General features: G+C 39.7%; 1 protein-coding gene across 4 annotated transcripts in view; it reads right to left on the bottom strand.

Annotated features, from left to right (window-relative positions):
• TULP4 (TUB like protein 4) overlaps positions 1 to 26,903 on the bottom strand; it is a 171,805-nt gene that overhangs the window by 16,330 nt on the left and 128,572 nt on the right. For all 4 annotated transcript variants that reach the window (XM_067293613.1, XM_067293612.1, XM_067293611.1 and 1 more), the window contains 7 exons: positions 26,426 to 26,560; positions 22,302 to 22,468; positions 11,501 to 11,725; positions 8,885 to 9,119; positions 8,244 to 8,388; positions 2,569 to 2,713; positions 1,199 to 1,292 (listed from right to left, as the gene is read on the bottom strand). In XM_067293613.1, the coding sequence (XP_067149714.1) occupies positions 1,199 to 1,292; positions 2,569 to 2,713; positions 8,244 to 8,388; positions 8,885 to 9,119; positions 11,501 to 11,725; positions 22,302 to 22,468; positions 26,426 to 26,560 (1,146 nt within the window). The remainder of the gene's footprint in view (positions 1 to 1,198; positions 1,293 to 2,568; positions 2,714 to 8,243; positions 8,389 to 8,884; positions 9,120 to 11,500; positions 11,726 to 22,301; positions 22,469 to 26,425; positions 26,561 to 26,903) is intronic.

Below are 26,903 nucleotides of genomic sequence, written 5' to 3'. Positions count from 1 at the left end.
GAGGGGAAAACAGGAAAGCTCTCTGAGAGGAAGTCTGTTGAGGGTAATTACATACAAGAAAACCCCTCCTGGCTCAGGAAGTCCCTGTGACCCAAGCTGTTGGAAACTGGGAGAATGTCTGAAGGAACTATCATTCCACACTTGCTCTGTATTTATATCTTTCCCTAGCTATCTGTCACCGACACTGAGAGAATATTGAGTTATAGGGACCTTTGGTCTGACTCACTCACATTACTATTTGACAGTCATTGCAAATATGGATGTCAAAAATTTTTTGACGGTTTTCTGGAGGAATGGTACTTTATAAATAGTGGTAAACGACTTGACAAATAAAGTGGCTGGAAGAAAGCTGAGCATTTCCGTAACAGTTTAATAAATGGAAGATGCCATTGCTCTACAATAGTAGCCCTGGTTGTCCCTAGGGATGACAACATCCTGAGAGGACAGCTTTTGTCTGAAGGCTGGGCCAGAGAGGGTCCTCTTCCCAGCAGTTGGGACTCCATCTCTTATGAGAGAATAGTCAACATGGTCACAAAAAATATCTATTTAATTAACTCTGTATCCAGGGCCTCATTATGTAGTCTTAACTTAACTAGATAATGAAACACAGTCAAAAAATTTTTTTTCAGAGAGCTCTTAGAACTCCTACACAAGAGATTAGACAACTGCTACTTTTAATGAAGGCTACTGTGTAACTGATGCTCCAGCAAGAAAAACATGTGATAATGCTATGCAATGACATAAGGAATCTTGAGCAGGATGTTAAAAAAGCTTTTTTTAATATTATTTTGGAATAATTAGTAGCTGAATGACTATAAAAATCTGAACTCTTAAAATATTTCTAACAATTACTGAAACTTAGAAACTGTGATTTTTATAGTCTTCTTGCAAAAATTTTGTTTATTCTTTTGTTCTTTCTTCAAATAAACTGAAAGAATAAAGGTCTGGCTTGACTGTTAATTAGCCTTTTTATCATATCTAAGTCTTTTAATATTTTGTTGAGATCCCATTTTTGTATATAGAGATTTGAATCTCTTAATTACAGTGATTTAAAAAAAAATCTAATTCCTACTGTCCACAGAAAATAACCACTTTGTTAAAGAAGCTTTTTGATCACTTTAAAAAAATCATATCATGTAAGCTTGCTACTTGCTAGCAAGAGTTTGACATGCAAAAAATTGAAAGAGTTTACTTTTACCTGCACCAAGGTTAGTTGGTAGGAAAGCAGCCAAACCCACAATTTTAAATTTGGTTCCCCAGATGTTAGATGTGACCTGAGCAAGGTAGTTTTGCTGCAAAGAAAAAACAAGTTCATTTTCACCTAATAAAATCTGTATCAAGCTCTAATAAAAACGCTGCAGAGCAATCAAGCTATTGCAAGTGATAATACAATTTCAGTTTCTTTTGTTTTTATTTTATTTAGAAACAGCCTAATGTGTCTATGTATCAACTGTTACACCCTGTCATTAAGAAGTCCGGCTCTGAACACCATCAGAAATGACGTCCACAACAACCACACAGACTGCTTACAGCTGCTGAAGAACTGGAGAACATCCTCACTGCCTAATGAGAACAGCACTGTTCAGATGCTTCCTCTTCCTGCACAACAGCATAGTGCAGTTATTCAGTATTTCGGGAAGTAGTATTGCCTGCCCTTTCGTTCTATGCTTAAGAATCACTTTATAAGCAATAAATAAGATAGAAGTGTATTATTCACAGTGACAAATATATTTTTCCTGGAGCTTCCAAAGCAGATTCCCAAACCACTGCATTCATGGTGGTTAAATTATGGATCTGAAAGATTAAGTGATTTTCTCAAAAGCCAAGAGTCATGCTGTCAGCATCAGGAACAGAATCTAAGCTGCCAGTCTCCTGTCCCATTCAAAGGATTTCTGGCCCTTTCTACAGTTACTGCTACATAAGTGATCTAGAACATTTTACTGTAAAGAAAAAAGTGAAATGATGAAGACGCGGAGGGGAGAGGAGAGGAAAAGGAAAAAGGAAAGGAGCAAGAGAATGCAGTTCAGTACTAATGAAATGTTTGGCCCAGACAGTTCTACAGCCTGCTGAGTTTCATTTACCCATAGATCACAACACAAAAAGCACAAAATGATAATTGTTTGCCCTTTCCAATTACGGCTGTTCCACATAATTATGAAATAGAGAACATTTGGCCCCCTGACCCAATGATTTCTTTGTCTCTGCAGATTCCTAGCAAAGCAGGTAAGTATGGTGGCATGATGATAGCTCTGAGGAATTGAATAAGGACCATTTTAACAATGCTTTCCAACAGCCAAGAACATCAGGTGGAATAAAATCTCTCAGACAAGGAATTTTTTAAGAGAAGTCAGTGGGGCCAGGATTTATCAAACAATGACATCCAATATTCCACTGATAATTACCAACATAAATGTTCAACTGAAAAATGGGATTCTATAGTTGTTTCATCCAATAGCTGTAACTAAAAGACAATGTTTTATTGGTGATCACTGGATCTACACATCATATCTCCCTCCAGAGAAAGCAAGCTATATTTGTATTCAGGTCTGGTAACAATGCACACTATACCTGAGAAATATCTTCTAAAGGAAACTCTCTTCGGGTTAGGCTTGGTGAACCAATAGAAGGTTTCCTTATTGGTAACCTTGGAGATCTTGATAACTCCTGCGCAGCTCGTGACATCTTTGGAGATTTGCGAGCTTCTATATTGATTCTGCACATAAAGCATATAAAAATTAGAATCATCAACTGGCATGCGAAAATGCATAAAATTAATATCTTCGAATATGCAGACGGTAATAAAAAACTGGTATGGTGTTCTCTAGGTGACCAGTGGAAACTATTTAGTCTACAGGATAGAGAGCTATGGGTCAAATTAAAGAATATGTATAAAGCTCAATACACTTGCAGTAACTCAGATCATACACTCTCAGATTCATTTAACAAAGCTTACAGCAGTTCTGCCAGATGCAATAAAGCCTTCACTAATCCATAAGGATGTGTAAAGCTGAATTATTTCAGCTATGCAGACTTTGAGCAAAGCCTGTGGAAATGGAAAGGTGACATCTCAGCTGGCAGAGCTCAGCACTAGTAGGGCAAATCAAGGTTCCACAAACTTAGTCAGTGCTCTTGCTCTAAGCCAGAACTTACTTACTCCTACCTCCCATTATATAAAGGGCGTTCAGAATGCAAGATCAAGGAACTGAAAAAGCTCACTGGTGGAAAAAAACAGCAAACAAAAGTTACATTTCAAAAGTACATTTTATAAACCAAGGCAAGCACATAGGTTTTTTTCTCCTGAGCCATTTCTGCTTTAGGCTCAGGAACTGATGATTCATTTGTCAAATACCTCAACTGAAACTTGGGTATCTCACACTGTCATATGAAGGGTTCCATTTCCTTTGCCTCATGCTAGGGCATCTCATAATATAAAATGGAAAAGCATCAGCTGCAATTAGAAGGCATCAAGGTCTTAATCCTGCAAGATGAAGCTAGCAGGTAGACATTGGTGCCTATGAGAAGCATCACTGACATCAGTGAGGCTCTGTGCAGGTGCAGAGCTCTGCCTATGCACATTAGGAATGTACTGAATAGGCAGGAAAGTGACTAGAATAATAAATAGCTTAGAAGCATATTTTGCATATTGTTACAGAACATCATCAACCCAGTATGTTTAGGACGATATGTTTGTTAAGGCTTCACCACAGCTGCAGCGCCACCTATGCCAGGATCAATAGCATGGATTTACGAAGGACTCTGAAAATACCGAGGAGGCAAGTGCTTTAACTAGACCAGCAGTCCTAACCATTGAGGAAATTTTAAACAGGGACTATCTGGAGGAGAAAATATATCCATGATGGCAAGGGTTCACATCTGGCAGAGGCAGTTTTGGAAGAGTTTTCAGTATTTTTCCTTGAGACTGTGCTCAGGGAGAAGTGGTGCCCTGTTGCATCCCATTACCTTTTGCCTCAGAACCTTCCCTGAAGTCCACCTCAACACCAGTCTCTGAGACCCCCCAGAACCGCACACTGGAGGAACCACTCCTCCAGAAGAATCCTACCTGCCCATACCACCTGTAGGTGGGAAGACTCATAAATGATGTGAAGGAACTCTGCCCAAAGTTTATACTAATAATTCAATCTTGGGACAAAACAAAAAATATATAAAATTGTTGGAATGGGGGAGAATGATAACTTGATTCTAATCTCAGAAATTTCAGTCTCACTGGTTATGGAGTAAAGACCATTTGGAAACAGGTACAACTGGTACACGGAAAATAAATGAGTCTGCACAAAATTTGTATGAAAACATAGGCAGCTGCAGCTGTTTGAGGAACATGATTTTCTCCCGGAAGAACAGACCATCAGGGAGCCACAGCAGAGGTAGGCTATATTAAGGAGACTCAACATACTTAAAGCTGGAGCATAATGGGAGCTGTAACTTGGAAGTGCCGTGCTGATAACCCTTTTATAGGAGATCATCATCGTTCATTATGGTTATTAACTGAATTAGGCACTGGTCAAAGTTACCTTTTACTGAGGAACTTCTTGGCATGTGGAGGACTGAAATAAAGGTTTCTGTAGTGCTGTCAGCAGGTATAACTGTATAATTGTAACTCTGTATTCAGCTCAGACCAGAGTCATGGTTCATTCGATCACTTTACCCTAATTGTACTAACGCTACTCAAGTGGTTGAGAGCACCCTATGGTGGACATGGCCAGAATTGTTTAGGATTTTATCAAAATTTCCCTCAAGGTTTAAAACATGAAATAAAAGATCTTATCAGCTCTCTGTGGAAGGCAGGCAATATGGCTTTGAGAGCTTGGCACTTGAAAGATACTGCAGATATGTCTGCTCATATTAAGCATCTCCAAGCAACTGCAGGACTCCTTACCAAAAGAGGGAAAGTCTCCAGTCAATTTTCAAAATCTACTATTATATTGATAGCCACTTTAGAAACGGTTAAAATCAGTGTAATTTATGCAGTCTGTCTGCACAGCTTTAATCAACATGACTTAGGATGCTGCTTGTATATAAATACAATTAGCTGTTAATGAATACTCTTGCCGTATGATACAGGATATCAAAGGATGTCTGTGGCCACTATGTTTATGGGTCCGTGGCTTACTGGAGGATACGAAATCACAGTGGGCTTTCAGAAATACTTGGACTACTGTTTGGGGAGGGTGTAAAAGAGGTATCTGTCAAATCCAGGGCAAGGCACATGGACAAACACACAACTATGACAACCAGTACTAGGAGGTGAGTGTGAAGGGAACTGCAGCAGAGGTATGGGATGTCCATATCACAAATGGGTCTGAGTTTTTAGGGTGCAAAACACCCTTAGTTGAGATCAAGAAATCTGGATTGGAACAGAGACTCTTTGGGGAGGATGGCTCTGACAACCACCAGAGCTTTCATGCACCTGACCCATTTGTAACAGCATATGGCTCACTCTCCAACCATGAGTATGTTGGGAGGAAAATGCTACCCTCTTCCTCCTGTGGGACAAATGGGATGAGCCCACAAGCACACCTAATTAACTAATGTGCTACCCACCAAACTCTGGGGCCCATTTATGCTCATCATGCAGGGTAATTGCTCCACCTGTTCTGACCCTTGATAACCCAGGAAAATTTAACTACAGAAATAATTTACCAATGGACTGGAGCAACGAAGTGTCCTAACCCAACATGCAGAACTGGGACAAAATTTAACAGCAGCTATGGAATATCAACCACAAGGCAAGAGAAAGGATACTCCTCATCACCCAAGCCAAAGCTTCAGAGAGCTGTTAAGAACATGTAGCTACTACCCTGAAGACCACAAAGTGACTTTGGTTGTTCCAATAGAAAACAAATATCACACCATATCACCTGTCATTATGACTGTCATTTATGAGCATAACTATCATTACTTTTGGTTTACTATGCTTAATGTATTCAGGATGTTGTTCACTGACCAGGAAACAAAAGAACCAGGAAACTCAGCAGAAATGCATCTACTTGGACCTATAAGACCCTAAGAAGTGCATTACAGGAAGAGTAGACCTGCTGCTGCAGAAGTGCAGTCCTTCTAGGAGGCAGAATAGAAAATGCTAGACTAGACTACAAAAATGCTGTACAAGGAGAGAAAATTGTGCCATCCTCTCTGGCTTTACTATTAAGTGGGAGAACATTAGGTTATCTGAGTAAAGGCTAATCATATTAAACATAAAGATCAGAGGAGCAATGCCAGAGGAAGGACCCTAACAACCTAAACAGTGAAAACAGAGCACTCGGCTATTTCTAAGACTGCCAAAGGAGGATAATTAAAACATTGTCCCTAGTGCAAAACCTCCCAAGATGAGTTAGCTAAAGAAACTCTCTCCTCTGAATACTTTGCAAACTAAAGGAGGTTATTGCCTAAAGGTGTGTAGGACTTATTACAGGATGCAGGGGAAAGAGAATTCTGGGATTTTGTAATACTTATTAAGGGGTGTTTTATGGAGATTGTGGGAATTTGCGGAACTTTTTATTGGATGTTTAAGGGGAGGACCAAAGGTGGAGAAAAGGGGGGAAAATACAGAGAAAAAGGGGATATGAGGGCTAGTCAGTATGCTGGTCTGGCTGTGCCCTGCATTTGATCAACACAGTCTAACCCACCTTTTCATTAAATTCCATTCATAACTAATTTCTGTGTGGGTATGCTCTCACCTTCTTATTATATTAAACTATATTCATAGCTATTTTTTGTGTGGGTGTGCTTTCTATGTATGCTAGCAAATTTCAAGTTGACCTAGGTGATAAGTCTGATGAGAAGTCTGAGTGCCAGTAGCTGGAGTGGGACCATGAGCCTGAAGGGGCCAGCCTGTAGGTCTGGGTGCAGGCAACCGGAGACCTCTAGCCAGGAGATGGCGCCCAGCTATTGGACTGCTTGAGCATTTAAGACCAGCTGCTGGAGAGACCCATATGGTGTGCATGTTCATATTCTACTAGCAAACTTCAATCTTGACAAGCCAGAGCGAGGGTACAGGATTGAGCCATCTGTACTGTTCATATTTATGGAGTGCTGCTTGTGTTTATGTGGCTATCAGTAAAGACACTGATCTCTCTCTGTGTTGATATGTGTGGCAAACTGTGCGTGTGTTGTATTTTGTGTGTGAACCTACTGGGAATAGTTTCTCAGCCTCACTCCTGGATGGACCTAGAAATGGGAACTGCAGCAGCTGCATCTAGCAGATTGGGATGGAAGCAGCTCCTGGTCTCGGTGGACACCAAAGACCACTCTAGCAGGCTAGGGAGGAGAAATCTCACAAGTCCTGAAATCCACCAGATCTGTCAACCTCTAGCAGATCAGACTCCTAATGCCAAAATTAAAGAAGAGGAAATAGTTCACTCTTTCAAATCTATGCTTATATACTGCATGACCTTATATACGATAAAACCAAAAAAGAAGCACTTCCTCTCTAAATGATACTTCACTTCAGTTAATGCAATCCTGTCTGTACAGCACCAAGGACACTGAAAACCTGAATCACAATGCTGGTGTTATGAGGTACTAATGCTCTACAAACAACAAACCAGCATGTAATGCTCAATTTAATGTTATATTTATTATTTCCTCCTCTGCACCACTCAACAAAGCATGTATGGACACTACTGTAGAATTGAATTGGCAGGATCATAAAATTTAAGTTGAAACACAACACAATTATTTTGCTAATTATACAAACAAAGCAACTCAAAACCAAACTGCTTTAAATTTGACCTTTTCATTACAGATAGTTTCCTGCCAAACAGATACTGATTTTTCTCACTTACACTTTCAGATCAAAAAAATTTGCATACTATTCTGTATGTAACTAGGAGAGGACAGACAGCAGACCAAAGACTGAACTACAGATTCTCATACAAATAACGTTTCTTGGTTCTCATGGACTGTGCCCTGAATTTATTCTGGGCTGATAAGCTGCCATAAGAGACAGACCAAACCTGGGACTTTGCCTACATTATTACTGCAGCTAAATACAGAAGAGGATTTTAAAGGCTACTCAAAGTCTCCAGTGTTGCTCCTCGCAGGGGAAAAAGGCCAACCCTCCCGAAAACATGCAGTTTGCTCAGGTAAATTACTGCCTATAAAAGTTTGCTTTTAATTTTATGAGGTGTCAAGACAGTGTTTAGAAAGAAAGAAAGAAAGAAAGAAAGAGAAAAAAGAAAGGAAGAAGACCTGGGAAAAAGATGAAATCTCCAAGAAATGATTACCTGGGGAGTTTGGGTGATTTGCTAGCTCGGCTGATTTTGGGAGATTTCTTTGCTGCCCAGTCATCACTCAGTTCGATGTCACTGGAGTCAGAGCAATTGCAGCTATCAATCACAGTGGAAATCAAGCTGTTTCCATAGATTTCATCTATCAAGACAGACCCAAAAAAATATAAGTGCTGCTTCAGAAAACTGACCCAATTACAACTATCAGTCATCAGAAGCATAAACCCGATCCACCGGCAGTAGCTGAGATAAAATTGTGCAGAGATAATTAACTGTTCTTCACCCTCCCTGGTATAAACTCAAAATTTCCAATGGCCTGAACTCAAGTGAACAGTGTTCAGTGGGGTGAACAGCATTCAAGTGGCTTCAAAATTGAGACTAAAGAGTATTTTCTGCTAATTAGCAATCTATTCCTCACCATTCAGAATGCAAGAAGTTCCCTTTTCTGAAACAGAAGACAAGTGTAGTATAATTTCAGAGGCTTGAGCCTAGGTTATGCTGAAGAGCTTTTCACATCAGAAAAATCATTTCAGATGCCATCTTCCATGTTGCATACAGAGATTTTTGGTAACTCACTGGGATTTAACATCTAGAGTATTTCTAAATCATTTTTATACAGACCTACAATTCACTCCTACCTGCTTTTCCATCTGTTTTAGGGTCCATGATGACAAACTCTGGCCGCAACTTGCTGATACGACGTCCTTTCAGGATAGGCACCAATCCCCCAAGGTATTCCAAGTACAGAGTATAACATGGACCACCAACCTCCGGATCATCCTCCGTCCGCTTCATAGTGCAGTGAAGCCGTTCGTTGCCAGCTGTTGGGTAGCTGACAAAATCTCTCATATTGTTTGGGTCTGGGATAGGAGGCTTAATTGAATGAAGGGAGGAAAAAGAAAATTTCCTATAGGTTACTGATTTTTTCCTGCAGCTACTTAATCCCAGCCCAACTAACTGAAATTTAATCCAGCTCTAATTTAACAGGTCAGGATTAGTGCAGGTTACTGTGTGAGTTAATGTATGACCCACATGCAAGGGAGAATAGCTGCATATTATTTAGTTAGATCAAAAGCAGCTGTACATAGGATAATAAAAATAGTTACATCAGAGAGGAAGGTTGGACTTGCAGTTAGAGCACTGAGTTAGGCAAGAAATCTGTATTTAAGTCCCAGGTCTATCACAGACTTCTATTTTAACTAATGTGGTCAGGTCCAAGTCCCAGCATATCTTGCTTCCTATTGCCCTCTCAAGTGAACTTTGCCACTCATGTTCCCTGTCCTGGCCAGCACTGACGTATGCTATGCCACTATGTGATGATGAAAAAAGCTCTGAAAAAAGTTCGTACCTCTTAAATCACCCCATTCACCTCTAAGGACAAGAGCCATCCTTGTTGAGAGCATATTTGCACTGCAAGGCCCAGTGTGGTGTAGAGAAATATGAGCACAAAGCTCAGTGTGGGTTACTTTGCCCTGCGTCTCAGCAGGCTGCATTAATCCATGCAGAGCACAGTCCTAAAGCAGCTAGAATGCTTCTGTTTAGCACAATATAGTCTGTATGACACAAATACTATTAATATGTATAAGTCGACACAGTTTCTTTCAAAATGAAAATACAGACAAAAAAAGGTAGGGAAAAAAAGAAGCCTCCTTAACCTGGAAAGATGGATATGGGATGAGTAGCGATGTGTAATGCAGCTGGACTGCTCCTCAAGCTGGAGGGGGAAAAGGACTATATCCAGGGAAAAGAGTGCTTTGCCAGGCGCTGGAGGCATAGCAGACATGGGTGGGCGTAGGTGGCCAGGGCAGAGCCAGGATAAAGCTGTGCTGAGAAGGCTCTAGAAATGCCCATGAAACAGCAGGCACATGCGGCTTCTGGAAACCCTGCTTTGGCCTCTCAGCCCTGCAACTGCTTCCCGGCCCAGCATCCCCTCTGGGAGGGGACAGAGGGGCTGTCAGCAAGGACGCGATCCCAGATCCCCCTGCCCCTCTGATGTCCATCCCGACTCCAAACCCTCACTCAGCACCTACTACAGCCAGCTGCTTCCTTCTGCCCTGCCAGGATCCCTCACCCTGCTTCCCTGGCTCCACAGAGGCAACCTCCCCTCCTCGTCCTCCCCAACAGCCTAGCGAGCAGCACTGAAACTCAAGAGGGCTGAAGGGGAGGGAGCAGGAGGGGAGGGCCTGGGACAACATGAAAAGCATCCTGGGGAGGAAGAGGAGACATGCTAAAAAATGTGAGAACCACTGGTCTACCATACACTCTGTACCTTTGGAGATTGAGGAGTTACAGTTACAACAGGCATTTATTCTTCTCTGGCAAATGAAATGTTTCTTAGTTGCACAAGTTGCCTGATTAGCGATACCCAAATGTAACTGAGTTCAATCCATTATATTATGGGCATAATTTTCCCTCATTTAAGCTGGGCCAACTCCACAGATTTCAAATCAGTTTCACCCAGATCTATAATGTTTTAATACAGAACTGAAACTGGCTCAAGACAATGTTGTAATACATAACAACATAATACATAAAGATACGTAACACAAAAAATATATTGGACAGTAGGGCATTTACTAGCTAACGCTCTGGTTTTGGGCCATGATAAAGAGTTCTGAAATCCTGAGATGTGACTGGGGGCAAAAGCACAGAACAACGGGGTTGAGCAGATGGCTCTGTAAGCAGCTATACTAGTGGTATAGGCAAAGGCACACTGGTTCATTTCCCCATAGCACTGCTGAAGCAGAACTGAGTATCGGTAAAAATATTTGGGCAATATCTTTAACAGCCATAGCTGTTAAGCATAACTACCCTGGCAGTATAAGGACTCGAGTAACAAGTATGGAAGCAATAGTTTTACTATGACACAGTACTACCATCAGTACAAGCTTCTTCAGATATCCTTGTGATTCACAAGCGTATTTTACCCTTGGGATGTTCTTGGACAGGCCATCCCCATAGAAGAATGCAGATCAGGATGTGTGAGCCTTCTTTTCAGTTTTAATAGGCATCAAATAAATCCTTCCCTCCCCTGATAGAGTACATCTTTCTTATTTCTCTTTCCTAGCTGGGCATCAGCAGGTAGAATGCAGGGCTCTTGATGAGAACAGGAGTGACCCTTAATCAAGCTCTTTTAACCTTATTTATGCAGGGCCAGGATTTCACCCATTATCATTTAGGAGCAGCATGGGGAAAAATCAAGCAACACCCCCCACACACACACCCCAACACACAGGCACTCTGTTTCCTTTTACCTTGATTGTTGGTATAAAGGCAGTGGTGAGGTACGAGCAGAGCCGAGGAGGCAGGGTCAGTTTGCTGATATCCTTGTCATCCCGCAGACAGCTAGCGATAGTCTGCTGGCACAGAAGCTGCAGACTGGAGACCCTGTGCTCTACTCTGACAACATATAGTGCAGGTCCAGAAGCCATCAGCAGGCGTGAGTCCCTGTGACCCCAACAAATCGAGATGATAGGACGCTGCAGGAAGAGGAAGAGGCCACAACTTTAAAAGAGCATGTACTTTCTCCCATACAATTGTATAACATATGAATTCAGCATCAATCATGTTATCCTAAGTCTTCCAGAAACGTAAAGGGCATGCTATTGCCCACAAGAAGGGAGAGGAATGTGAACCTCTGAAATTATCAATAACAGCGGTTGATGTTTATGCAGTGCTTTTTACCCACCAGTCTTAAAGGTCTTCACACAAGTAATTGTCTTTTGAATTCATTACCTAGATGGGGAAAATGAAGCACTAAGAGGGTAAGTGACTTTAAAGTCACATAGTGTTAAAGAACAGAATCTTTTGATGCCCAGTTCAGATTATTTTTTCAGTCATTTAATCTATTTTAACTCCCTACTAAGGGCTCACATTTTACAAATGAAAAGTTAAATTATTTGCCCAGAGTCACCTAGTGAACCACCGGACAAAATCCAGTTGGCTCTCATTTCACAGTCCCAGCCTATGTCTTCCACTGCACAGTGTCTTTTTTGAAACATTCTCAGAGGAAGCAAACTGTAAAGGACCAGCATGAACAAAAAGAAGAATGGCCTTTTAGTTACCTGTTTCTCTAAATTCACAATAGCAAACACAAAGAGTCAGAGGTGACTGGTATTAAGTGTTAGAACTCTGAGCAGTATAGCAAAAAACAGCTCAGAGGCCCTCCTTTGCACATTAGTCCCTGCTGTATGAATATTAAGAGTTCACGTGATAATAGTGAGTGGCGCACCAATTTAGAACAACTAAAAGGAATGACTTTTCAGACAGTGTGTCATTTGCCCTCTCTGTTGCAGGCATCACATAACAGCCTGATTAAAAACTGAATAGACTGGATACTTTTATAAACACCAGCTTTAAGTGCTATGCATGCTAAGATAAGAGTAAATTTAAACTTCAGGGTGCAAGTTGATCCTCATGAGTAATACTGTTGCACAAACATCTCTTAGCTTTATCCCAGACAGTTCCTTGTGCTTGCAAGGAGCTCTCTAAGCTCTCTTCCTAAAACCTCTTTCTTTTATGCAAAGCACCAGTGTGTTGTGACCTCTTATAGCCCTTTCACTATTTACTTTTGCCCTTCATGAGTGTTAGCTGTATTCGCCTGTCATCTCCTGCTTTCAGTCTTACAAAGCATCTTTTTGCTACACATATATATACGTATATATGTGTATATATATATATGTATACATACACACAGAGTATGGAACAACAATCCCATAGCTGCTATCTCTATACAAGTAAACAACACAGGGTAAGCAAGAAACTCTTATTCCATGAAGAACATTGCACAATAGGCTGTAACCAGTGTACTACAAAATGTTTACTCCTTCCTGTGAAGTGCTCCCTTTGTTTCACAATCCTTGACACCCAAAAGTTTAAGCAAAAGTGTTCTTTAGCTAAATTATGGTCCATATTACTGAAAGGTCAGGATCACTTTGGAATGTCTGAATCTTACAAGACGCACCAGACAAGAATTAACCATACAGAAGATAAAGGTCAACACACCATCAGTAATCTTTACCCACTCGTTTCTGGTATAGCGTGGTACCCACATATCTGGGTCAGATCAGCCCAGAAGTTACTAACAAATTATGGGAAAAAAAGCTTTCCCTTCAATTACAAGTTCAAAATGTTTAAAGATGAGAAACTGCAACAAGATGTTCTTCTGTGAATGATATAAAGGAAAATGCAGCTGCATGACACTGTATCAATGTCTATCATCCAGATAAAGGGTAGGATGAAACAACTTTCTCAGAAAAAAATTTTCTCTGCTATGTTGTCTTATTCTAATCTAAGTTTCAAGAAAAATATTGGTTTAAAGTGGAAGGAATGAAGAAGTTTCTTTTTCATTACATCTACGTAACACACACACACACACACACTCTTCCATGGAGGTAAAAACCTTCAGGCTGACTGATATGCAAATGAAAAGCAGCAACATGTGAACATTATGATTTTCACAGTAATTGTTAAAGGCATTTTGTAGTGGAGAATTTCAAAAGAATTGAGAAATCCCTCATGTATCATCAATAATTATTACATAGCTTGTTATAACCACATCTATGGGACAGTCTTAGTCAATCCTGAATCAGACTTAAATTTTACATACTCAAAGTATATATAACTTAGAAAACTCTTGTGCAACAAGTTTACAGAGTAGATTTGAAGTGCTTATTGGGGATTTGATGAGAGAGCACAATACAGTTTTCCTTACTGATGGATATTTTCATGGCCCGAAAGCATGGCTTAACCCTCATACTGTCTGAGGACAATGAGATGGCTCATGCTGCTGATAAAGAAAAAAACAGAATTGAAACGGCATTGACAAAGGTTAGGCACTGCCATACTATATGACAGCCTGCGAAAGGCACAAGTGGCCATGACCCTGATTGCCTTAAGGAGTGAACTGCAGCACGGACAGAGCTATCTACCTGATCACTGTGGTTCCAAACCACCTCCTTCCGTTCACGCTGCCTCAGCTAAAGCATACCTATAAAGAAGGTGAAGGAATAAACAAATATGTGGCTTAGCACCAAAATGTTTGTTTATTGCAAAGTTTAATGCCAGAAGAGATTATGAAGTCTAATATTCCAGTATCATAACCCATTATACCACATTCAGATAGCACTCTGCTCATCCATTTAATTGAGCTAAATGAAACTATTTTTGTCCACAGGTTAGTGCTGCATGTAGAGAAGAGCAGAAGGGCAGACAGTACTAGTGCAAGAAACTTTGCATCCTAAACATATTCCTTAGGAACAGACTTTTGAGAAGCTCTGAAACGCTGGATGGGATCTCTGGCAATAAAGCACTGTGGGACCGAAGAAGAGTAAAAAGTCAGAAGTCACAAGACTGCCTCACTGCATGATTTCATCTCAGCTTCCCAACATGCAACCTTAATTCAGCCATTTTCTAGCTTTTCAATGTTTGTCTCCCTTACATCCTGTTTATGTATTTTATGTAAACAATTATGTGTATGAGTGGGTACGCATTTACATAACACGCACAACATAACACCTAGTAATGTACTGCTTGTAGATCACAGTGTTTATACTCTTCCATTTGTATATTTAGTCTCCTTATCACACAAAATGGCTTGCAATGCTCTCCGCGCACACCTCACGCATTCTAATCTCAACATTCCCAATCTCGCCGAACAGCGCTTGGGCTGTGTCAGTTTGTGTTTGCTTACTGATCCACCAGACATGCCTTGCTGGCAGTTTTTCTGGGACAGCGTTTCTACGGCACGGTCAGTTCTGTAGCGCTCTTCAAGTGTAATGTCCAGCAAAACTTCATTCACAGTGAAGGGCTAGGATTTAAAATGAGGTTCAGGGAAAATTAGCTCATCATTATAGGCTTGGGGGAAATAAAAGATCACCCAAATGCCAGATCTGACCTGACCTTTAAATGTACTGGTGGACACCAAGTTAAGCATGAGGCAGCAATGTGCCCTTGTGGCCAAGAAGGCCAATGGGATCCTGGGGTGCATCAGGAAGAGTGTTGCCAGCAGGTCGAGGGAGGTGATCCTCCCCCTCTACTCAGCCCTGGGGAGGCCACAGCTGCAGTACTGCGTCCAGTTCTGGGCTCCCCAGTACAAGAGGGATGTGGCACTACTGGAGCAAGTCCAGCGAAGGGCTACAAAGATGATTAGGGGACTGGAGCATCTCTCTTATGAGGAAAGGCTGAGAGAGCTGGGCCTGTTTAGCCTGGAGAAGAGAAGGCTGAGAGGAGATCTTATCAACGTGTACAAGTATCTGAAGGGAGGGTGTCGAGAGGATGGAGCCAGACTCTTTTCAGTGGTGCCCAGCGACAGGACGTGAGGCAACGGGCACAAACTGAAACACAGACAGTTCCATCTGAACATGAGGAAAAACTTTTTCACTGGGAGGGTGACAGAGCACTGGAACAGGTTGCCCAGAGAGGTTGTGGAGTCTCCTTCTCTGGAGATATTCAAAACCCGCCTGGATGCAATCCTGTGCAATGTGCTCTAGGTGACCCTGCTTGAGCAGGGGGGTTGGACTAGATGATCTCCAGAGGTCCCTTCCAACCTCAGTGATTCTGTGATTCTGTACTGCTCCAATAATATTTCTCAATAACTGCCCTTCCCACTCTTCCCCTTAAAGTACATGGATATGGATCACACACTGCAGCAAGCCAGTTATGAGCCGGCCCACAGTGTTCCTTCCAAACTCCGCTGAGGAAAAGCAATTGACCTGCAATGCCCAATGCAAAAGTATTGCTCCTCATAAAGCAATCCACTTATTTTGTATAATTTTAGCAAAAAAAAGGAAGGAAAGAAGCTTTTGATACTCCACAAACTTTACATACATTATACTGTACTCGTTAAAAAATGAACAAGCAGATTCTAGCACAGAAGACAATTTTATTTTTCATGTTTGTACACTTGTTTTTTCCTACTAGGAACAAGGAAACGCAGCTACAAATTCTGTGACTTCTAACCTCATTTTCCAAACAAAAATCCAATCAGGTTTTGAAGGATCTCACAACAAACTGTAAATAAATGAATGAATTCCAGGGTTTAAATGCAAACATGGAGGCCAAACTGAACTACTATGCAAACACAGAAAGGATTCCGTTCTCTGACCATTATATATTAAAAGTAATTTCCTAAAGGCCAAAAATAAGATGTTTTATCAGGAGAAATACTGAGTATAAACACATCTCAAAAAGTGGTTAACAGGGTATCCTTTTGCCTTTTTTTTTTTTCAGAGTGGGCTTGAAAGTCAGATACGCCTGCTCAATTTTGTATGCGCCGGCTGGGATGTGTACTCTTCTTAGAAAAGCATGCAGAACTGGATACTCCTGCTCAAGGTAGCACTCTGTGGTTGCTTGTTGCAAGTCATTCAACTATCTTTCTTACAAGAGAACAACATAATTTATGTATCTTTCATCACCTGTATACTGTTTAGTCAATGAAAACATAGTGCAGGCTATGCTTCTTAATATTTTCCTTGTGCTCAGAAATCCTGAGCCCTAGGGCTTGCCTGCTGCTTGCACTAATCCCTTGACTACTGGGACTGAAAGTCCCACTGGTTATGAAAATAAACATAAAATGGTATTTCAGGGCAGCAAGTCCAGCAACAAGTGAGATTTTTTGATGTTGGTCCCTCAGGAGAGAGAACCCAATTGCAAAATAGTATCTAGTGTATGGTATGTATGAGTAAAAACTTTAAATGACATATGTTGCCTGCTTTCTTTCACTTAAGATGGCTGTTGTACAGATACACATTCTGTCTTTCCCTCTGCTTTTTCCAGAGAGAAGCTGGAAGGTGCAACGGCTGGAGAGCCCACCTGGCTCTTGTGAGTTTTGCGTGCACATCTCTGTACTGCCACAGAGTCCATGAGTAACCATTGCAAAGTCACGCAACTTCTTTGTTCTCCTGTTCCTCATATTTACAGTGAAGAGTAATAAGAGAGTTGGTGGGGATAAAAGTAATAAAGACTGTGAGGTGGTCAGAAATTCTACTGATGGGGCCTTATGATTTTCTATGGAGCAAACTCTTATCTGATATGCAGATTTGTTTTTTACATCTTCTCTCTTTCTACAGTAAGCTGTGTTTTTTTCAGATCTCAGTATAACTATGAGATGCCATTTTAACAGAATGAGTCTTTTCCTAGACAAGTGTAGAAAGACAGACTCCATTTTGCAGTCATGACAAGTTCTGAAGATTCCTGGTCATGATCCATTTCTGCGGCAGTCAGAGTTAACAGCGGTTCTCTCTAACCTGAGCACATCAAGGCCTTTACTGATATCCCAAAGAACGCTTCAGTAGCTAATTCTAAATTGTTACTCTTGTTGCTCTTTTTGTAAGAATATAAATTCTACTTGAAGCTTTGGTGTCATCCAATAACAGCTAAATAGCATCAATTTCAGGGGATACAAATGAAAGGTGACATTAATTCAGATGCAACAAACCTGAACACTATATGGGGAATGAATGAAGACAAAGTAAGCAAGGTCAGCTCAGCTAGGTAACATAAAAGGCAGTTTCTCTTTCAAAGTCCTTTAGATCTGAGTTTAACCTAAAATTTTTACTCTCCTCCTCACGCCTTAATAAAATGAATTTTATACAATTACCAGGTTTCTGACTCACAATGAATGCTGCGAAGACTTCTGCTGCCCGCAACATGTTTAGAGCAAGTGGGTCTTGTTCTCAAAGACTCTCAGAAATCTCTCCCATGAAGACTTAGTCTTTGGTTCACCGCTTTGAATATTACACTGAGAAAAATGTGATTGCAGCTTTTCTGCCTACCCATAATGAAATATGCATCTAACTTTGCTGCATATACAACAACTGCTTCTGGCACTTACTGGACTCAGTTCTTTCTTCTTCGTTGCACTTTAGGTTTGAATCTGTTCTTACCCCAGCTATACAGTGGTATAAATTCATAAGCTAATGTAAATTTACTCAAGGATTATAGGTGTATAGATGAGATCAGCATCAGGATTTCTGAGTCCACATTCTTGTTCCCCTCGTCCTCTCTGGGACATATAAGAAAGGCATTATAAAAACCAGAGAAGGAATCAACATATAAGCAACACATCTGAGCCAACAGACAGAATAATTTCACAGATTTGGTAAAGTCGGCAGATGGGCAATTCTGAAGTGATGCTGCAGGAGGCTCTTCTGTTTCAAGTCCAAATGGGAAGATACGAAGCAGCTGTATCCACTCAGAAGAGAGCTTTGTGACAGTAGGTACAGTTGATATAATAAAGACCCACCTGCACAACAAACAAGAAATTCTGAAGTGACAGAACTGGGTTGGAGCACTTCCAATAATCAATTTTAGAAAGACTGTAAAAGAGCCTGAATGAGTCCAATTATTATAATTCTCATCTCACATTAAAGCCAGGGAAAGGTTCTGAGGATTTAACAAATAATGTAAGAAATAAATACTCCTTCAATAAAAAATTACGACCGGCAGGGCAGCCTGATGTTTTTATTGCATTTTTAGATGCTGGAAAAGCTGGACCACTACAAAAAAATGCCAGCTAAAAGAACTGGACATATTTTTGGTTGATCAGGTTTGTGTTTGTGAACACAAAGGGTAAGGATGATAAGTGAGCAGGTTTACAGAAATTGATAGTATTTTTTGAATAGTTAGCAGCTGATCATCAGCTTTTAAGATATGTTCTTTGTGTAAAATAGATAATCACCATTGACTCTTTGGAGTCACAGTATGGACCAATTTTTCATATAACTGCTCCCAGTAAAATAAAGTCTGGTGTGACTTTCTGAAGTCCCTTCAGAAAGTTCTTCATCAGTCTTCCAGGGTTCAAAGAAGTTTGATTCTGTGTAGCAGGAGTTCCTGATTTGCCCAACCTTTACCAGTGCTTCTCAGCTCTTTCCACTACATTCAGTAAATATATTTTGGTAGAATTTCAAGGTGGCAGTGAATGAGAAAGATTGTTACACTATGCTAACTCTACCATTCAGCTTATGAACATTATTTTTCATACAAAGCTACTATGTTCGTTTGGATACTTCTAAATAAGTGTGATTTATAGTCAGCAAAGTAGGTTTATGATTCATAAAATCCTATACTGATGGGAAGAGCTTGAGAGTGTTAATCAAATGATATATAGGATGCCAAAAACATACTAAAGCTGGAGGAGAAGGTGGCATATAAAACACCTTGAAGGTGTTTTACACCATGACAAGTCATCATCAAGATGAGTAAACTGCAGTACCTAATTCTGTTCTGCCTTGTGGTTTGCAGTGACTTCATGTTAAGTAACATTGCAGCCAAGTTGCATGTAAATCCTGCATCAGTTTTAGACTGAGTTTTGTTATAAACAATTCAATAAAATTCATTTTTTCCTGAATACCCTACCAAGACACTCAGGATAGACAAACAGCACAAACATTGACAGTTGAGTGTATTTTACTAATAAAAATTTCAGACATTTGCTTTATCAAAGGACTGGAACAGAGGACTGCACAGAAAATTAGTTTTGCACCAGTGATCTGCTATTTTCTGTGTTCAGTGTTGCTTTACTTTTTTGACCCTTATATTAGGAACAATACTCACATAGAATAAATGCATCTTTTCAGTCACACATATGCGTGTTTCAGAAGAAACAGTTTCAGTAGAAGAGTTTGAGATGCAGAAATTCTCTTCCATTTGCTTTCAACAACCAGTGATGAATTTTATAAAATCCAATTACAGGGCTGACTGCCATTTTAAAGAAAATTAATGAATTTACCCTGATGAATTTATCATCAAACAAATTACTATGACCACTGACTCACTCTGTCATCTTTGGATATTCATCACTGGAGCAGAATAACAGAAGCTACTAGCAATTTTTTTGCAACAACAATTTCTATCTGATATTGTTAGTAAACCAAATGCTTTGCAATGTTCTAGTATAACTGTTACTTAGCTGGTAATATTGTTAGACCAGCATTCAAATACATAGAAGCATAACGTCCACCTGAGCAAATACAGGTGCCTTTCTGAGAGACCTCCTCATGTCCTCCTGCAGCTGAGTAAATCTGAATTTAAATGCACTAAAAAAAGAAAATTGAACATTAACTAATAAGAGAAGAGGGCTGGCTCTAATTTTAGGCAGGTTTATACACACAGTTCTTAGATTAATGTAAATATATCAGCTTGAATGTTATTTTTAGCCTTGTTTCCTAAGGAAATGAGGCTCAGCGATTTTGCTATTAATTACTAGTTGTTGTCCCCCCTCCCTCACTTCCATCCTCGCATAGTAACTTATGAAGCTGTTGGCCTATTTCCATTTGAAGTTGTCAAAGGGGGAAGAAATCTCTGTGACACTAAAAAGCTACATGTTTAGTGACAATTAGCAGCCAGAAAGAGGAGAGAGGCCCATGTTAATATTTTCACTATGAGAAATATTGCAGGATGACCTTGACAGTTACCTGTTCTGTATGACCTGTCAGTTGGTCCATAAGCACTCATTTAACGGCAGAATAATTAGCCCTCACGTCAGCCACAACTTGTGCTGACTTTCTCCCAGCTGATTAAGTAGAGGAGAAAGGAGAAGAACTGAAAACCTGAAAAGAAGTTGAGGAGGTACAGGGAGAACTGGAAAAAATGAAGGTATTTAAGTGAAAGAAAATCTGACGTTATTGGGAACAAAGTGGGGAAGAGAGCAGTAAGAGATGAGTCTGTGCAGATGTAGATCTTAAGGCAACCAGACTTCTTCAGTTTCAGTTGCTCAAAGAACATCTTGATTTTTCCAGAGTCTTATACTGGTTAAAAGCCTAATACGAATATATTGTTTTCTGGTACTGAAAAACAGAATGTGGTGACAGTAGTTTGTTTTTATCTGGTCTGGGAAATAAGCAACACCGATACAAATACCTTTTTGCCAAAATTGATACACAGAGTAAAGAACTGTGCTACTTTGCTTAAATAGCTATGTTTAAGACAAAAAAGCTGTGTATATAGGTAAGTATGTGCATATACCTAAATCAGCATTAAATGTCTCTCCATATATTTAGATTGGCTTTAGAGAACATTATTTTTTATATTACAAAGCTAAAGAATTCCATCTAAATTAAAGTGCTAACATTAATAAGCACAGGTTAGTGCTAAATATGAGCAAACACGAAAGCTTAGCAGCTGGTTTACTATGTCATCCTTTTGTATCCATCTCAGATCAGGGTACTGAAAGAGAAATGATAATAAATAGTATCATCATCATAATTAAGTAAATATATCTATAACATTTTCCTTCACTTTTGGATTTCAAAGCCATTACACATTAATTAAGTTTCACTATGTAACAGTCAGAAACCAGAACAGAGTCATCTCTATTCTACAGAAAATGAAATAAACTATAGAGTGACATTCAGTTTTGTTTTGAAATATCAACAAAGATCTAAGAAACATTTTGTGCTCCTAAGCAGGACACAGATCTTGTATTGACATTTACTTGTCAAATAACATGACCAAGGATACAGTGAAAGTCTACATGGAAGGTGGGAACAGAAACAAGACTTCCTGATTCAGAGGCCTGGCATATATGGACAACACCATCCTTCTCTATCTGATGCCATAAAAAGTAATATGTTGCATCAGAAAAAATGAATGTACACTAGAAAACTGTATAAAAACAAAGAAAGAATAATCTTGTGGTTATGATACTGGACTTGGAATATTTCAGTCCAAACCTTGGCTCTGCTACAATGTTGAGCAAGTTATCTAGTCTTTGCTCCTAAGTAACTTCTCTATAAAAGAACAGAATTTCCTTTTTCTATCGTGCTTTCATGGTGCAATGGTTTTGGGGAACAGACTATTTCTCATTATATGAGAAAATGCACAATGCTAGGTATGCACAATACCTAGCAGAGTGGGTCTTAGAATCAGATGCAGTCTTGGATCTCCACCTTAATGGAAACAGTAATTACTTACATCGCATTTTTCTGTAAATCATATTTTAGAATACATTAAGGACATTTTACAAGCCTTTTCGTATTGCGGGTCTATACCAAAGAGCTACTGTGGGAAGAACATGTCAGTAAAGCATTAAGAACTGACTTAAAAAATATGCCTTACCTGAACAGGTGTCTCCAGAGTGTAGACATGTTCCCCACGCACATTGTAGAACTTGACAAGTGCACTTTTCAACATGGAACCGTTGCCAAGATCAGCTAGCTGACTTTGCTTCTCCATGCCTGCTACCGCAAGTAAATCCCCCTGTGTACACCACTGTACCACCACATCTGAAATCAAAGATAATTTGCAATAATCATTTATTAGAATCAATAGGAACAGTGCTTCCAGATGCGCCTAGGTGATCTGAGAATATAAATCATGCTCTCAAAGGTTACTTAAGTACTTAGAAACTTCAATACTTTCAGTGAAGTATGAACATATATGCACTTCTGGGAATGTCTCTTCTGATTTCTTTAGTCAATTGCAAAAACTGTGTAAAAACATTAGTTTCTCTGTGGAAAGTTTAGAATGTAAATCAGAGCCTAATTTTGTACCTAAGTAAAAGAATTTATTACAGATGTTAAAAACAATGTGGAAAATCCTATGCACATCTTTGGAGGTAAGTGGAATCAAGCAAACACACAGATAAATAAATCTCACTGACCAAGAGAGTAGCAATGACTATTTGTTTGGAAAGGCCTAAAGTGCATAGAAGCAGCATATTTGGCAATGCCTCATATTTTCACTGGCTGTGAACATAACTTTTAGTATAACTCAGATTTACAATGTCAAACTTGAAAGACTTTTGGATTTTTGACCATAAATATATATGGCCTCCATGTCATAGGCTTTCTTTTGACAAATCACTTGTGAGAATCTACTCATCTGTCTAGCAGGAGTTTGCCAAAAGCACACAGGGATTGATCAGTCTCTCATTTATGTGGATATGAATATACATATCAGTTACTTCTCCTACAGGCAACTCATAATGAGGAACGCCCACAGCTTAATTCAGGAATGCTAATTTCAAACCCTTATATCCTTCAGCTCTTTGTCACACTTCATCAAGAACACCAAAACAGTATTTTGTGTTTCTGCTTGTGTTTCAGAGGCAGATTTGCATGTGCAAGGAATACTGAGCTAGTCTTTAAACCTTTCTACTCTTAAACCAGAGGTGGAAGGCAGCTATTTTGTGCTGAGACAAACTGAAGGTAAAGACCAAACTTTCATGCTCTGGGATGCTCAATCTGCCAAGAACCTTTTGAAGACATTTGTGGGCGAAAAGCTGTCTTCAAATGGAAGAAGCAGTAGAGGAATGAGAGCTGGCAGGAAGGCTCTCAAAATTGTTTCAAGTTGTCAACTTGTCATCGTCAGGGACTTTTATGTGTAATTTAAAATGGTTTTGTATTATTTCAACTGTTGCCTTTCTGATGATATTTCTCATAAGAATTATGCTTCTGTACATATTGAGGGCAAGACGCATGTTTCTCAAGATAATTTTTGCATAGGCATTGTGTTCTTTTTCGCTCTTAGTCCTCAGCCTTCTAAGTAATCTACAATCGGATTTAATTCATCTTTTCCAGAGAGTATAATGATAGACGTGTTAAAAATCAATGAGGCAAGCAGATCAACTCCACTTTCAGTAATTGGCTTAACTACACAACTACCAATGAGAAAAAACAATCTCCCTTCGGTAAATGTCTTCAGGTAAAATTCCCAGTTGTTCCCTATACCAAGAGGAAGAGGAGTGGTTACTGCACCTGGCAGTTTTCTCTTTTTCTCAAAATTCCCAGAATTAGATTACTGCAAAGGCACAGAGCAGCTAGGTGTTGCCTGCAGCAGTCCCTCTGGGACAGTGTGGTTCTACAGCATGCTGCACTGCGCTCTGTGTCTTCAAGGACTATTGAGCCTTGAAGTAAAATAGCTCAACTGACAACTAGGTCTCAGTGCAAGCACAGAGATAAGAAATCAGATGGAGGTTTCATCTAGGGCAATGGTCTGCAAATGAATCAGTGCATCATAGTCATCCCTCGAAATTACTTGCAAGCCACCAGAGGTATGTATATCAACAAACCTTTAATGGAAAACACCCTAAACATGCAGATAGTAGCTGCAGCTAGTTCTGTAGCAGCTGCAGCTCAGTAGTTCTGTAGGTAGCAGCACACTGCAAATCACTGAATTAAAGCACAGAAAAAGAAAGAACACAACTGAACAGTTCAGGACCTCCACTAGAAGTGATAACAAAATCCAGGCGTGTTCAAGCTGGATGAAAAAAATAACTTGTGTTTGGGCAATTGAATTCTCATCAAACTGCAAAAGTTTGTTCTACACCAATTCAACATGAATATTCCCAGAAAAGTGACAGCTTTTTAAAATACCTATGCAAAGGTAGTAGAACAGCAAAAATATATTAGCACTGTATGACATAGTTTTACAGTAGCCTGCTTTAAAAGTACATTGAGTAGTTTCAGCAGTCCATAAGACAAGTGCATCTGCTGCAGAGACTACAAAACAACACTTACTGATTTCAGACAGAAACACATGAATTAAGACTCCTACGCAATATGAAGACCATTCACTTTTAGCAGAAATCCAAGTGGCTATAGACGACAGGGACCCTGAGCTGGGTGTTTAGCACATGGTAATAACCATCAAAATGATAGTCGCTTGACAACATTTTTGATAAGAAGATATAGAAAATGTGTACATCTATGTAACAGCTATATGTAAAAAACTTTCTACTGTACAATGGATAGCTTCAAAACAACAGACAGTGACATCCCAGTCACCATTCTCTCTCTGTCTCATGCACACTGCCATTCCAGCAAGATGTTGCTCATTCTTCTTTCACTTATGTCAACTACACAGTCCAGTTCACGATCCATAAAAATGTACTGTAGCTTGTACATTAATATTTTGCTAGAGGAGGGTGACATGATTAAGGAGTCTTTCTTCCATTAGTAAAAGTCAATGGGAAAAGATAAATGGGACAGACATCATCAGCAAGATAGAGCCACGTAACTCTGAACAGAGAACAAGAGGGGATTTGTGTGGCATTGACTGTGTAGGCATGGATTCAGTTTAGATTATCCTATCTTGGAGCAGGAGGCCAGACTAGATGACAGCTCAGGATTCCTTCCTACTCTATTCATTATAATTCTACAGATACTGGTCACATCTCTTGGTGGCTATCACAAAAGCTTCTCTAAGTTGGTTTCAGTTTTCCCAGACTTTAAGGGGCCTTTTCTGGCTGAAGTTTTCTGGATCACAAGGGTGCCTCAGGATGCCACATTTCCCCAGCCATGCTTCTTGTGTTGGGACAAGTGGAAGCCAGGGTAGAACAGAAATCTCAGAGATGATTTTTTACCTCCTAAGGCTCCCCTACACAGGAGATCACCCAAAACCCTAATAGGCTGGTGTGAGGGTAACTTTTCACCAACAATGTCACACTGTTATAGAACAGCTAAGGGGCTGCTCCACAGTTTAGATTTTTTTTTTTTTTTGCATGTAATACAATACTAATTTACCTGCAGAGATGAACAAGAATCAATGGAACTTATATTTAAGCATGTGCTTATGTGCCTTAGTGAATCAAAACTTTTCTCCACGCAAAGAGCCATAAGTTGTAATGAGAGTACTGGCAAAGTAAAGGACTTTTTGATAGGTAAGTATAGTAAAAATTTTGCTATAGATTAAAGATTTTGCATGGAATAATCATTTTACATGTATACATGAATACCACCTAGCAAGATGTATTGTAATTAATCAATAGGATTTTTATCCTCTCAGAATAAATTGCCTCTTTATAATTAAAAATTCTAGCAAATTTTTAAAATTTGTAAGATACATTAAAACAGTATTGTGATTCATACATGGTTACCAAAAGTATGGGAGGAGACACTGTGAACTAAAGATACAAACAAAGCATTACGTAGCATGAGCATTCATAAAAACAACCATAAATTTATTAGTGCATTAAGCTGAAAGAAGGCAAACAATTTGCTCTATAATCTCAAATATTTAAATATTTTTTCCAATAGAAGAAATCTATTAACCAAGCACTACTCTTTCACCAGTAGGTGTCACTGCTGATAATGGCAACAACTGTAGCTGTAAGCTCTTCTGAGTGATAAGAGGCACTGGGTTAGGAGAGACAGACTCAAAAACATGAACATACAGACACATAATTTAAAATACAAGAAAAACAGAGCATAGGAAGGGGGTAAAATGTCTTTCTTGTATACCTTTCAACTCTGAGCGGATGATAGTAGGAGACAAGTCATCGTAATTGTTCATTAAACTAATGTCTCCCGACGTGAAGCTGACAGTAAGTAGTGGTTTGGTGTTCTGCACCGGGACTGGATATGCAGCTGGTCCATCTGCAAAAACAAGATTCTGGAGTGAGCAAAAAGTGAACTAGAGAAGAGATTACACCCAGGTTGAAATACACTGTGCTTAAGCCTATGGTCACAAGGAATGTCTCTGAGCCTCAAACTGCCTCTACTTAGTTATTTCTGTAGTGTCTGTGACAAAAGCAAAGCAGGCATAACTAGTTAGTTTGTCTGCTTTTGTGAAACCCGAGCTATCTTGCCTCACCTTTGCCATTATCCATGGGACAGTGGCTCTGGAACACCATTACAACAAATTCAAAGCAGCATTGCATTACTTGGCTGTAATTCTCTATTTCACTTTAAGAATTACATATCTTTACCTACCTGATCT

This window comes from Apteryx mantelli, chromosome 3 (assembly GCF_036417845.1).
Source record: "Apteryx mantelli isolate bAptMan1 chromosome 3, bAptMan1.hap1, whole genome shotgun sequence".
NCBI lineage: Eukaryota > Metazoa > Chordata > Aves > Apterygiformes > Apterygidae > Apteryx > Apteryx mantelli.
Note: the sequence above shows the minus strand (reverse complement) of the source record. Positions and strands in the feature narration are given on the sequence as shown.